Source organism: Falco rusticolus, chromosome 2, assembly GCF_015220075.1.
Source record: "Falco rusticolus isolate bFalRus1 chromosome 2, bFalRus1.pri, whole genome shotgun sequence".
NCBI classification, from domain to species: domain Eukaryota; kingdom Metazoa; phylum Chordata; class Aves; order Falconiformes; family Falconidae; genus Falco; species Falco rusticolus.
In genome coordinates, this window is record NC_051188.1 from 21,333,100 (window position 1) to 21,347,805 (window position 14,706).

General features: G+C 42.0%; 1 protein-coding gene across 7 annotated transcripts in view; it reads right to left on the reverse strand.

The window, feature by feature from the left end:
* SPATA13 (spermatogenesis associated 13) overlaps window positions 1-14,706 on the reverse strand; it is a 160,200-nt gene that overhangs the window by 29,817 nt on the left and 115,677 nt on the right. For 5 of the 7 annotated variants that reach the window (XM_037376254.1, XM_037376259.1, XM_037376255.1 and 2 more), the window contains 2 exons: window positions 3,331-3,693; window positions 118-262 (listed from right to left, as the gene is read on the reverse strand). In XM_037376254.1, the coding sequence (XP_037232151.1) occupies window positions 118-262; window positions 3,331-3,693 (508 nt within the window). Of the gene's footprint in view, window positions 1-117; window positions 263-3,330; window positions 3,694-6,317; window positions 6,909-14,706 lie in introns of those variants that run through there. The other 2 variants (XM_037376261.1, XM_037376258.1) reach the window with 2 other exon arrangements.

A 14,706-nucleotide genomic window follows, 5' to 3' on the forward strand; every position in this document is an offset into this window, starting at 1 on the left:
CTAGTTTGTCACTGAGCTGGTTTGCACCCTTTTGTGTTCCACACTATAATCTACTTCCTGACCAAGCTGGGGTATGAAGTTGAGATCTGGAAAGTTAAAAAGACTTGTCCATCTTACCATTAGATGTTCTCATCTGTCGCCTTCGTCCAACCCGGTCCAGGCCGATCGGGGTACTTTGTGAAAAGGTGAGTGGTCGGAACCTGGCTGAAACAGCTTTGTAAGGGGGTACCTGGTGCACTGGTACGGGTGGCCGTGTTACAGGCTACAGAGAAAACAGGAAAATCCAGTATTAGTAAACCTAAGAGCAAGTCCAACTGAGCAAAACTCAGGTATGAAGTAAGGTTTCTTCAGGTAGTTCAGATAATTACAGGGGCAGCAAAATCCCCTACTTTGAAGTGACTTTGCTTAAACACTGCATACCATATCCACCAGCATCACAGAAAATATTTTATTACATCACAGTGCTCAGTTACGTTAAAAACTCCTTAGCCTTCTGTTATGATCAGACATGCTATATAAACTTTCCTCTTGTAATACTGCATGCCCAAACGCTCTGGGATCTAACCACTTTGAGAACAGCCTGCGCAACGCCAGCTGGCATGGTAAATACACATCTCAAGGGAAACCCAAGGCAAAAGAACAACCAGAAATGCTATGGGTAGAAGTTGTGTTCATTTCCTGGGAAGCTTGCTTTCTGCAAATAAATGTATTGCTTTTAAGTAAAATAAATGTATTTCACAAGACAAAAATCATTTTCTAAATGACCCTCAGCTCTGAAGTTCCCAGGAGTCTCATTAATAGGAGATAATAAGTTTACCTCTAACTTTATCTAGAAGCCATTTTCTTTAGTTAAATGATTCATTTGCTTAATTACGATTAGAAAACCTACCTGTTTCATTTGCAAATTGAGTCTAATTTTATGTCATCCCTGAACAACTCCCCATTAGCTAGGCTGAATGACCTTGCCTAAACATTCAATATTAAACAACCAGATCTCAGCACATGAACTTCAGAGAAACTCATCTTTAGATCTTCTTTTATCTTTCAGTTGTTACTGTTCATAGGCCCTTCTATCAAGTAATCTAAACCACCAGGGATGGTTTTTTAATGAACTATCTCTTGACACTCTGTTATAAAGCTAATGATTTTGTATTGTTTGAAAACATTTTCTCACACCTAAGCTGTCAGACCAAAACAAAACATAACAAAGAAGTAATTAGCATTATACTTTTCAAATATTCCCGTGGGTTTTCAAAGCTTTTAAGAAAAAAAAAATCTATGTGAAGATCAGCCTTTGAAAGCCCTACATAAAATATTTCTAGCACACGTATTCCTGCTTCACCAGCCCTTTTATACATTCCAGCTACAAATTTACTTTCTAATATGACAGCCAAAACCCTCAACATATATTGAATATGATTTAACTACAATCTCATCTTTAAACCTCATTTCCTCAGTGCTTTAGCAATATACCAGGATCCTATCACGTAATGGCACCACAAAGAGTAAGTCCGATATATTGCATCAAATAGCTAATAGAAGTGATGGCAATTACTATATGCAAATCACTGTCTGATTAAAAACCAAAACTATTTCCGAGCAACTAAAATTTTCTTGTAAGGCTTCAGTCCAGATCCCTACCCCGGACAGATCTGGGAAGGACATCATTTGGGTTAAAAATGTGCCCCACTGGGAACGCTCCATAGTTTTGCTCTAGACCACAGTGATCCGCGGCAGCATCGGAGCATGGAAAAAGTCAACTCAAATAGCTGCCCTGACGCATGTTCCTCCATTAATAAACTGATGCAATCAAGGCTTGAAGACATATCAATTGGTTTTCAGCAGTAAATGAAGAGATCGGAGTGTTAAATCACTGCCATGGTACAGCAAAGATTATTTGGGCTGCAAATACTTGCTATCCCTTGAAATCCATCTATTATTCTTGAGTAAGATGCCCTAAAATTTATAACAATAATTTTCCACCTTTTTTTTTCCCTCCAAGCTAAATAGTGATAACATTAATTTTAAAGTATCCCAATGATATAGGATTTGAAACTATGGCCTTTGCCTGGGTAAAAGGTTCACTGGCTTCAGTTGGAGTTTTGCTTCAAGAAACATTTTTTCATCAGGGAATTCTAAAGAAAAAATTAGCAATATATAATAACAATGTTCATGTTAAAAATCGCTTTTCAGGGGAGACTGAAAATCCTGCCATTATTTCAGCATTTGATTTCAACTGGGAGAGTACCACTAAACTTCCCAGCAGGAGACTTAGTGGCGTGACAAAGACTAAGAGGATTCAAATTCCATTAATAACCACTAGAACCACACTTTTTTGAGGATGTAAATACTATTCCTTTTTTCTGTTGCTTTACCAGCCTGACAACTGCTTTAAGTGGAAGCCCTTCAGCTTTTCTGTTAAGTGGAAAACACCTGATCAGTGCAATGTTACAAAAGCCTGTGAGTCTGAAGAAGTTCTGTAACCAACTGGAAGATGGGGCCACCACTACCAACACCACAGTTAAGTTCCTCTACACATTGTACCCACTCAGGACTACCTCCAGGGAAAAAGGAATTATTTTTCTTTCAGAAGTTTTTTATTTCTCACTGTTTTGCCTAAGCTAACAGAGATGGCAAGTAAGTATATAGGTACTGCTCAAGTGTTAACTCAATCACACGCTGTTTTCTTACAGGCTTCCTACGTTCATTCCATCAGGTCAATCTAATAGTACATAAACAGACATTTTATTTGTATTGCCAGGTTTTTTAGGTTCTTCCTTTATTTCATTAATTTATCAATCTATTACCAATTTTCTTAAGCAATGTCCTTATTAGTTTTAAGTTTCCTTGCTATGCCAACACCATGATTTTTAACACCATGGCTAATGCCAAAGGTTTTGAACCGGCCTGGTTTTTGAGAATTCGAAACAATTAATGAATAATGTGTATTATCATATTTGTTTGTACTCCCCTGTTCCTCAGGCCCTACACTCTGTAAGGAGACTAAGCACACAGCTGCATTGCACACCAATAAGCTCTTATATACCGATAAGAGACATAATGACCATTCCAAGAAAGAAATAAGGTTCATTTACAATATGGAAAAGATTATCCTCAAGTCAGTTGTCAGTTTTATTCCATGCTGGTTTGTTTTTTAACAACAAGACAAAGTAATTAGTGACCAGGAAAGCAGAATTGTAAGTACACAACGTCAGCTGACAAAAGGGAAGGAAGAGAAGGAAGCATCCGTTCTATTTTCTAGGCTGAAGACAGAGAAAAGGAAGTGAAAGGGTCTTTTGCAGTTTGCAGAGAGCACATCTCTTATCTTACTTGTGTCAGCAGACCTTCTATCTCTTCTGCGGGACCACTTCCATAGAAATTGACCCCACCTATTACAGAGATGGGTCTTCTTTTTCGCCCTCTGTGGTAGCCTACTGTCTTGCTTTGGATCACAGACCCGATGGAAGCCAGTCCTGGCTGATTTTCTCCATCCGTACAGTCTGTATTCTGAGATTCCACTGCAACCGCGTCTTCTGGTATAGAGAAACTTCTGATCGACATTTGGCCATAGTCTGAGAGAGGTCTGGGTCGAGATCTTTTTCCAGAGCCCCATCTCCTGGGGGTGACCTTTTGTGTGTCTGCCTTCTCTTCGTCCTGGGATGGGGACCTCTTCCAGTGGTCATCAGAAACAACCTTTTTAAATGTGAACAAGTCATATAAGCCACAGAATTTTCTGACATTTGTGAGTTTTTCATATGGCAGATCAACTTAACATTGCTAAAAAGGAAGAGTTACCATAAATACAACAAATGCAACTGGCAATTCAGGAAGACAGTAACTTTGCAAAGAAAGACATCGTGATGCTTGTGCAGAGATAACACTTGTGTTAACACTCAGCCATCAGCACCTCTTAGGCAAACATGACTAGTAATACTAGAAACTCACCTACTACCTCAGCAGTACAGACAGACCATATCATAAACACTGAATTCACTGAATGATGTCTTGGAAAGACAGCTCTGGTGCTCACAGGACTTGTTCCTGTGCACAAGTAACATGTTACATGTAACACCAGTAGAAATAATTCGACCAGCTCACTGTGTTTCTGGACTTATTTACCAAGGTCTGTAGTGACAGGACTGATACCAAAACAGCACACAGTAACTGCTCAGAGACAAATTTTGTCTTTAAACAGCAAAGGTATTTATTTCATGCAACAGTGGGGAGCTAGCCAATTCACACCGGACAAACTAGCTCCCAAAGTTTTCACTGAAAAGTCAGGTATTTTATATGGCTTTCATGAGAGGTTACACAACATCTTTACATACATACTCATTTGATTTTGACACCTAACCATTCCATTCACAATAGGTGGGATCTAGGTGGAGTAGACCTTTCAATTTTCTTTGTTCAGTGATTTCCTGACTTGATGGTCTCCTTATCTCTTTCAGCTGCCCACCTTATCTTTTCTAATTATTCAGAGTACATTCTCAACGCAAACAGCATCACCCAGAGCATTGTACCAAACTCATCCTGACTAATCTTTTTTTTTAAGACCCTGTTCTGTTTCAGGACAAGGGGCAACAATTTTAACCTGAAAGAGGGTAGATTAGGTCAGATATTAGAAAGAAATTCTTTCCTGTGAGGGTGGTGAGGCACCAGCACAAGTTGCCCAGAGCAGCTGTGGCTGCCCCATCCCTGGCAGTGCTCAAGGCCAGGCTGGATGGGGCTGTGAGCAGCCTGGTCTGGTGGGAGGTGTCCCTGCCCATGGCAGGGGGGTGGGACTAGGTGATCTTGAAGGTCCCTTCCAACCCAAACCATACTATGATTTAACTCTATTCAGCAATGAAAATAAACAGCAAGGCTGCAGTTTGACTGCTTGCTGATCCCATGTAACTGTGAGCTAATACCAAAGTGGGCAGTCACCCTCCCTCCTACACTCTCGCTTGGGTCAGATCTAGAGATTGTGCAGCCACGTGCAAATTGGGTGAGCCAGCTCATCCAGTTTCGGAAGGGAGAAGCTAGTTTTCTATATGCTCAGGCAGGTTACAGTCATACTGATTAGGACCAGAGATACATTATAACACAAATACGGGGAAGAAACCTGATGTTTTTAGAGCAAAAGCTTGGAAAATGAGCATATTGTTCCAGTTTAACAGCACACCTGGCTCATGGAGGTTCATGCCTACAGGTATCATAATTGCATTGTTACTAAAAGTTTGGAAATAAAAGCACTTCTTAGAGGGAACATTTTTAAGGATTTCAATGCATTTGGAGTAATACTGCTGTAAACTTTTCTAGCAAAAGCCCCTGCAGTTTTTGAGGAAAAATACTGCACATAAAAATTTATATTCACTTTTCCCTAAAATTTCCAAATTCTCACTGTTTCCTTAGCTTTTCCTGGCTCCTCTTTAAAGAACATAAAAGAAACAGAGAAAGGAAGATGGGTGTTTCTGGGCTGGGTGGGAGCTTGCATGAACACCTGATGAAGTGACTGACTGACAAACTTCAAAGCACTGCTGAGCAAGTGAATGAACCCTGCCCCAGTTCTCATACAAATTATGAACTAATTCTGACTTTTCTAGAAAAAGCAGCCTACTTCTTTACTGGGATATCTTCAGTCTACCCAAGTGCACTTCTGACAATCCTCAAAGTCAGTAAGTATTCCAAAAAAAGAGGGGCAACATTTCGTCTGTCTCTAGCTACATCTTGTTCATCTGTTTCAGACCAGGTGAAAGCGTTTCAAGCATTGCATATTCAAAGCAAACATGCTGCCCAGAATCAGCCTTTCACAATGATGCCTGTGAAATCTTCTGCCACCTTCCTTTCCACCTACTGTTTTCAGCCAAGCCAGTGCAACTCCAATGAGCCTTTTCAGAAGGCCGCCTGATACAGTGGGCAGATTTTGCTTTTATTTGAAAGACAGCTTAAGACAAATTTCACTGTATGGAAGCACTTTAGCTAGTAGGCAGAGTTATTAAACAGTCAGCATTTTAACATGATTACTGCAATTAAGGTATGAAAAACAATCCATGTCACACATTGCTCTACATTCAATTATATCACTTACAGCATGAAATTTATTCTAAATAGAGCACCTGCATAAATTCTGATTTCTATGACATCACCCCTGTCACTCATGCATGCTTCACCTTCTCTGCAGATTTTAGCTCAGGACCAGTTTTAACAGTATAAACAATTCAGCAGAGAGTGATACCCTGGCTGGTGCATGAACACAGCTTCAGTGAAGCTGTCCCTTAAACATAGCCCCTCCGAGGTCAGAGCAGCAAAATCACAGGTTTGATAAACGTTCTTACCTCAGAATCAGACACAGGTAAAGGGTCTCCACATATGCAGAGACTGAGAAAGGAGCTCATGAGAGTCATCTTTTGGTTTTGTCCATAAGAGCTACAAATGTGAGCACACTCTCTGTGTAACCAGTCAGGCGAAGTTTATCCCATGATCCTGTACTTTTAGACTGAGAGAAGGACACGTCACCTGTCATCTCCTAATCTGCTTTTTACACCCTTATCTTGAGCAATAACATTTGCAAAGAGAGGACTGCTTTCCTTCTGCAGCACTCCACCTACAGTAGTGATCCAAATGACAGCCAGATTAATCTCTGCTGTGCAATAAACAATGCTGAAGGACGTGTATTTTTAGAACTGACTTAGCTCTATAAACCATTGAAGAATAGTAACAAAACAGAAAACAAAACCCCCTCATAGCAAAAATCAGAGGAAACCAGACTGATAACCTCACATTCCTCTAAGTGACCTACTCAAGCAGGATCTGATCAAGTGACCTCTTACTAGTAGGAATAAAATATCCAGCACACAACGTATAGGCTCCAGTACTGCAGTCACTTCAGCATAAGTGTGATTCTTGACATCAATGAAAAAATTCTGAAGAAACTATTTTGTTCCGTTTGCCACTGGCTTTATACTGGTGCAGCACCGCTGATCCCAAATGGCATTCTGTTCATTAATCCTTTATAGGTGAAATCAGGTTTATGTTACACAATTATTATTGATAACATCTATACATGAGTAGAGATATACATGGCACTTCATATAGGATGAAAATCAAAACGTCATGCACTGACATGCATTATAAGTGTTGTTCAAAAATCTTAAGGGATTTTGAGATTTCTGAGAAGTAAAGGTCTAAGCCAAATCCATACTTGGTTTTCTGAAATTCACACCTGTTAATCTACCAACAGCACAGGATCACCAACGCTAGCAACCAGGATAATTTATCTTGCTTTTTTGGCTGCACTATTAGATTTCTTCTGAAACTGCAGACACAAACAGCTCTACTTATTTATACCAATGCAAATGAATTAATTTTATCTGGACAGCTAGATTCCTACAACAGTATATTAGTTAAAATGTTTTTTAATCTTTTTCCTGACAGCAGTATACCTACCAATACAACCACCTAAAATTAACATTTACTTCGATCCAGGCTACACTTTCATTTGCTATTGTTCCCATGTAATATGTCACTCTTGGGGTAGGATTTAGCTCCAGACTCCCACATCTAAATTCTGATGGCTGCAACGGAGGTGCCTGTATGTTAGCTAGATGTTAAAGCTGTCACTGTAGCCTGTAGAAATCTGTGGTGAAATTTTCTTGCCTGAACACAGGCACCCAGAGCCATGTTCCCAACCTACACGTACCATGCATCATGCAAGTACCTATGGGAGGCCTGGGACATCCAGAAGCAGCCCCTGGAGACAGGGGGAAACAATCAGCACCAAAGCAGCACTGGGTGCTTATGTTCAGGCAATCGAGTTGAGCTCCCAGAGAAGAGCGTCAGCCAAACCTACAGAGTGGATCGCCCAGGCAGCACTACTGGCAGGAATCAGGTGCCAAACCTGAGTGTCGGCAGATGCCGATGGCACTACACCCATGTTCCCCAGTGCGTGGGGAACCTTGCTTGGTCCCCATCTCCTGCTCCAGCAAGGTGCAGCTTCCCCACAAGGCGCTTTCCAGCTGTGCACACCTGTCTTGGATACCTGCCCCTCATCACACGTGCTGCTTTCAGGTGTGCTGTTTTGGGTGTGCTCCCCAGGGCCCCTGACTGCACCAGCCAGGCTACAGCAGGAGCTTTCCTGGGCTGCTCCCAGGCAGACAATGGCACCACGGAGTCCAAGCCCAGCCAGACCAAATCTTTCCTTTGCCTGGGCCCAGACTGATTTCCCAATACAGGCACAGCAGCTTCAAGGACTTGATCGTGACCTCACTCAACCCAACCTGGCACTGGTATGACCCTGTTGCATTTAATGGCACATGACTGCTGTTGGTATTCCCTGTTACTCATTAATACCAATGTAAGCAGCATCAAGTGTTTAACCACTAAAATCTTAGCTTTGCCTTTAGAGCCAGATGAGAGCAAGGCTCTGCAACTATTACTCAAACTACAGTGGCATATTTAATAAAGTCAACCCCCAAAATTGTCTTCAGAGGGAGGGAGTGCTGCCTGAGGAGCATGAGATCTGATTTGTACAGCACTGATAAACTGTTGCTTACACGAAAGCAACTTTTATCAGTGAAATGGCAAAAAAACCTGCCAGTACCTGCAATTGCATGGCAGGACTTCTGCTGGCACAGTTACACCAACCACGAACAACACTTCATCCTATACCTGACCATACTTCCACTGCAGAAAAAGCCCAAAGTGTAAGCCTGACCCAAAACAGCCAGCTGCTGGTCAGCTTGCTGCTGTTGGTACACTTGTGAGGGCTGACATACTGCTGCCACCATAACGGCAAAGGAAAAACAATCCCTGGGTGATGTTTTGTTAACATGTTTACGCCAACTAACTTCCTAATGAAAATAAAATCACCCCTTTTTAAATGTGTTGATGCCTGTGTACATTGCTGAGGCTCCCTTCCACTAATCCACATTTCAACCTCCACCATTACCTATTTGGATATTTAAAATCTTATTTTTATGCTCTAAAGGTACTGATACAATTAATGCTTCATAACTTACACATATAGACAAGCATGGCAGTCTAAACAGACACTTAAATCTACCTGGCAATCTACTGGGAAGTCACAGGTAGGTGCCAGCCTTGTTGGTCTCCAGGGTAAAAAGCATCCTGGCTCCCTTTTGCTTTTTTTTTTTTTTTTTTTTTTTCCTCTTAGCTCCACAATAAGTTGCAATGCTCCATGCTCCATGTTTTGGTATCTCTGTATTTTTGAGCTGCCTGGCTGAAATGCAGCCTTGCTAACTACAGCTGCCTTTTTCTAATCCAGAGAAAGGAAATCATCAAAATCTAATAATGTCTTTACAAGAAATGCATATTAATTTCCAAACAGCATTTATAAAAAGGTGTGATAAATGAAACAGATGATAATTCTGGCTGAGAATAAGCTACAAGGAAAACCTGAGTAGGCTGATAAGTTTCAGAATACAATTACTACATCTTCTCAGTGAAAACTTGTAATGGATAATCAGTCATGTGTTTCTGTAAATAAGAAGGCTTAAAAGCCTCACAGGATCTGTGCTATGTCATGTAGGTACCTCTGTATTTTGATCATGAGTACACAGTTCTATGTACTTTTATGGGTCTATATAAAAATGTACAAACTTCTTATGCTAGCAATGACAGCTACATGCCAGTATTATAATTGGTGGCTATTGAACAGCTAATATTTCTGTATAATACAGTAACCACCAAATGCTAGGAACTCAGTAGCAGCATTAGAATTTATTTTTCATTTCATATAAGCCACCAAAAATATAAAGGACCAAGTGATCATAGTGGTCATAAATTATTTTATCGCCTTCACTTAACAGAGTAGAAGTCCGGACAACATATCTCCACCCAGGCACAAGATAAAAGGCAACCTTTGCACTTTTCTTGTTGCTAAATAGCAGGGGGGGGGCATTATCATGGAAGTTCATTTATCAACACTACTAACTGAGGTCAAAAGCTTGCATCATGTTTCATGGACATGATCGATATTTTATTTGCAAACTGTTGTGACAGACAGAGATTATGAGACCCTGAATACATGACAGTCTCCCAGAGAAAATATATTTATTGCTTTCTTTTTGGATTTTGTCAAAAGATCCTAAAGTGTATGAGAGCCTAGGGATATACTGTTCACTCAACAGGCTGACAATTTCCAACAGTGAAACCATCACAGCAATAGTTTCCATGGAAATAATTGCTGTTGCTGTAGAAGAAAGCACCCATTCAGTCAGTGTTCACATCTTCTATCACAAGCTAACCAGAATTATTAAACTAGTCCAATACACTTACAGGAAGAAAACTTCCATCTATTCCGTTCTAATTAAGTGTCTTTGCCTCCTCTGCCAATAGCATCTTTTTAATTAGCCTTTAATAAGGCCCCAAGTAAAAGCATTGATTATCTATCCCTAGACTACACAGTGCTATTTGACCAGTGGTCTGCAAGACAGGAGAATATGATCTGCGAAACAACTGAAAAAAACCTTAAGAACATATATATTTACACCTATACAAACAAGCAAAGCAGAAGATATCAAAGTAATACAACTATATTCAAAATTCAAGATAAGTTTTAGCAGCCTGGAACTTATAAACATTACAGCAAGACAATCTGCCTTTTCTTCCCCCTCCCAAAAACTGAGTGGACCCACAGTTTAAAAATTTGCAGAGCACTGTTCCATAGGGTGACCCCCTAAAGGAATACCACTGCACTATACTAGTATGAGCTCCTAGAATGGATGCAGGAGATACAATGCATTGTAATAAAGCAAAATTACATTATTATGCCTTGTAACATGGTAAAATCAATTGCTGTTAGCAACACAACCTACTGTGGTAAAACACCCATTTTGGAAGTTTTAGAAATTGGGAAAAAAAATTGTATAACTCTACTCTTGGGATTTGTTGCCACCAAAGCAACTGTGGTATTCTAACAACTACACCTATAAAACAGCATTAAAAAATCACCTATATAGACACAACCCCCAAAAAAATTTAGCCATATATTTCTAAGGCATATTTAATGCAGGTTTGCTTCATTTAACCTGATCCTTGAAAGCCTGCTTATCACAATCAACAAGCATAATGCTTTCCCTCTCAGCAACACGCCTTCCGAAGATTAGCGAGTTTACCTTCCTAGCATCCACATTTCACAGATAAGGAGCAGACACAAGGCAGTTAAGTCATGTAAGTCACAGAGGAAGCACAGGGCTGAACTGGAAATGACAAGAGGATCTCATGACTCTCAAATCTGTTCTTCAGCCTCAAGGATTTCCTTCATCCTCTCTAACTCATCTCCAAAACCAAATCAGCTAATGTATTTCCGACCTACATAGGACAGTTTGCAGGGAAATGTAGCTGTTTGCAGAAATAATCTCATCAGTTATGCAAAAATGCAAGCATGCTAAAACTAGAAAGCTGTTTCCATTTGTTTTCTGTTGACTGATACTTGGGGATGGCTGGGTGGTGCTCTGATGCTGTCCCTTCCTTGTTTCAGTGTCTGAACTGGAACAGCAAGCATGTAGTGTATTGTGTAGCAGAGGAGTTGGCAGGGCCATATCCTCTGCCTCATTTTAGGAGCTGTATAGCCATTAATAATCCCTAAATAAATCCCTAAGTGATTTCTCAGAACTCCCCAGGTCAAGTAACAGGTCTAAAAAAAAAAATCCATTTTCCTTTACTTGGCAAAACAAGCAACTTTTTCCAGGCTGTCTTTGTAATATCCGCTGGTGAACCTTGGAAGCCAGATGATAAACACAGGTTGAAAATGGAACTTTATGCTAACAAAGCAAAACATAAAAAGCCATAGGCCTTTGCATCTCTTCAGCGTCCCTCCAGGCAGAGGTCCTCTGGTTCCTCCACCCTTCCCGAGCAAAGCCTCATCTTCCCTGCCCAAGCCCAAGCCCAGCCGCTGGCTGGTCCCAGCAGCAGTCACAAACGCCAGTTTGCACGGGGTGGAGCTGCCCTGGGCAACTCTACGCCTGCAAACTATTACTTCCTAGAGCGTGGAGTAAGGGCGAGGCTGCTGTGGTTGAGCCTGGAGTAGGAAGAGTCGAGGCTGCTGTACTCAGCCTGCTCCAGCACCCAGCCACAGTCCCCCAGCCTGCCACAGCATCCCGCTCAGCATCCCGGTACCACAAGCGGCACAGCAGTGGACGCCAGAAAGGGGAAACGCAGCTGCCTCTGCTCGATTTGGACCTCACAACCTCCTAGCATCGAGATGGATTTTCAGCGATGACAACTCAACAGCATGCTCGACGTAAAAATTACACGGCCGGAAGTGTTGTTCCCCTCTCTAGGGTACTATTACTCCTGATCCCAGGGTAAGCAGCACCTGGGTGTTACTGAGGCGACAGAGCAGAGCAACAGCAGTCAAGTGTCAGACACTGTGGAGAAGCAGAGGAGCACACAAGCAGCAAGGAGAGGAAGCAGCTTGCCCCAGGCTAACTGCAGAGTCCACCTGAGCTCCTCCTTTCAGCATCCACAGAACCTTTTGCAGGGATGACAGTAACTCCTGTATTACTGTACAGCCTTCAAGAATGGCAGTTTTACTCAGCACTGCCAAGTTACTTGGTCTAAAATTTAACCTGACCCAGAATTCAGATTACCATCACACCACTGCCTTGTTTTTCTTCTTCCTAGTAGAGCATACAGCAACAAATGATTACAGGCTGTACTGAATACAGACAGCTCTGCTGCAGTGAGTTGGAAGAGTTTTTGCTGCAACGGGAAGAGATTAATGTCCTTTGAGGGCTCCCTTCTGCATCATATTTCAGTGATCGACTGCAGCTCGGGTTTGTAGCAATGCACAGTGGTTTCTGCTTTAGCTCTGGGCAGGTGCTCCTGGAAGTCACTCTTTGAGCAACTGTGGAGATGTTGTATGTATCCTGGCTTGTGCAGAGCAGCTCAGAGAGTTTAGTGTAAATCCAGTGTCACTCCGTGTAACTGAAACCTCAGTGTGCTGTTGGAGATGCTGCTGAGAGCCTGTTATGGTGCTCTGCTGCGCTGTCCCTAGGCCCTGTAGCCAGGAAGACCAGCATGCCACTGGAGAGATGGGCCCTTGCTCCAAATTACAAGCCCCATAGGAGCAAACCCAGTTTAAGAAGCTCCCCCCTTTCCCTCCCTGTTACTCACTTTACCTAATTATCCTTCACAGTTTAGCACATTTTCAGTTACACAGATTAAGCTGATTAAGCCACACTAAATTGCATGCGGATGAACCAGAGGTGCATAAATCCAGAAAAAAACAGTTCAGAGAGCTGAAACCAGCCAGCTCCCAGCAGATGCACTCATGCCCAGCCCCACAGCACTCAGGAGCTTGTGGTAGGTACCAAGAATGCCCATCCTCAGCTCCTAGGTACTGCATGCTCCTTGTGGGTATCGAACATGACCACATCCAGCCACCACCCTTTGGTCCTTTGCTGTAAGGACACTTTCTGAAGCAAGAAATAGGGAGGATGAGCTGAACAGGACAGAGCTGAATCTTCTCCATATTTCCTCCATAAGCTGTCCCCCAGGTTAAACCACCTATGCTCAATATTCACAGCCCAGATATCCGTACAGGACAGTCCAGCTCAGCTCTGCCAACAGCTGAGTGCTGGGGGACTGCATGCTGTGGATTAGCTGGAACCACTGGCTTTTGCATGGCACGAGCATAAATGAGTCAACAGACAGAGCTCGGAGCACTTAAAATACAGTCTGCAAACAAAATGTGACTCAACCCTAATTACAGCAGAACTCCCTCTTCACTGTAATTTCACTTACAGTCAAGCAGATAAGGCATTCAAGTAATAAAAAGTCTGGTGTACTGTGAAGCCAGCTGCCAGCAAGGGAACTTAAACTGCAAGTGCTCTAAAAGCTTGTGAAAGACCAGGTGAAAGACTTGATTTGTCTTTTTTGTAACACATTCAGAACAGCATTTTGTTTAGGCAGCCTCAGCGGCTGGTACAGGCCAGCCCAAAGCAAAGAGTTTAAGTTTTCACTTTACAGTGGCATGGGTATCTTCTTCAGGAAAGTAAAGACTATGTGAAACAGTCCAAATACAAACTTGTACTTAAATCATCTCTTGATGCTATTTAAAAGCAACATATTGAATACAAGTGACAGTGGCATAAAGCAGAGACTGGGAAAGCATGGGCTGTCACAGACAGGCTTTGGTGACTCATGTCTCTGTAGCTTAAGAAGTGCTGAGGCGTGGATCCAGGCTGCACTTAATTAGCTCTTCCCTGGGAACCAACCTCTGGCAGGACCAACAACCAGGAAGACCAGACATCTCCACTGCTCCAGTCCAAATCTTGCATTTCGGTGAAACCAACAAAGTGACAGAAGTGACAGGATCTCAAGGCTAAATCACATGGGAATTCAGCTAAACGGATAGATGCCCTTGTGTGAATACTGCAAAATCTGCTTTACAGCGTCGGGGGAAAAGCAAAGTAGAAAATGCTCAGTTTCCGTATTTGGGAGAATATAGAGATGGACCAAATTCCATAGACTTCATTTGCCAATTAATCTACTAGATGAGCAGGTAAGGGAATAAACTAGGTTTCCTTCCAGCTATGGCTGGAGTCCTGAAAGAAGAACACATTTGAGTCTGACCATTTAGCACCTTGTAAGGTTTGTACTGAAATATGTCTCCAAGCCACAGAGATTTTAGTGGCTGTACTGGAAGACATGTTGGCTTTTACATGAAATCCATACAGAAAAGAAGATGCACCAAACATC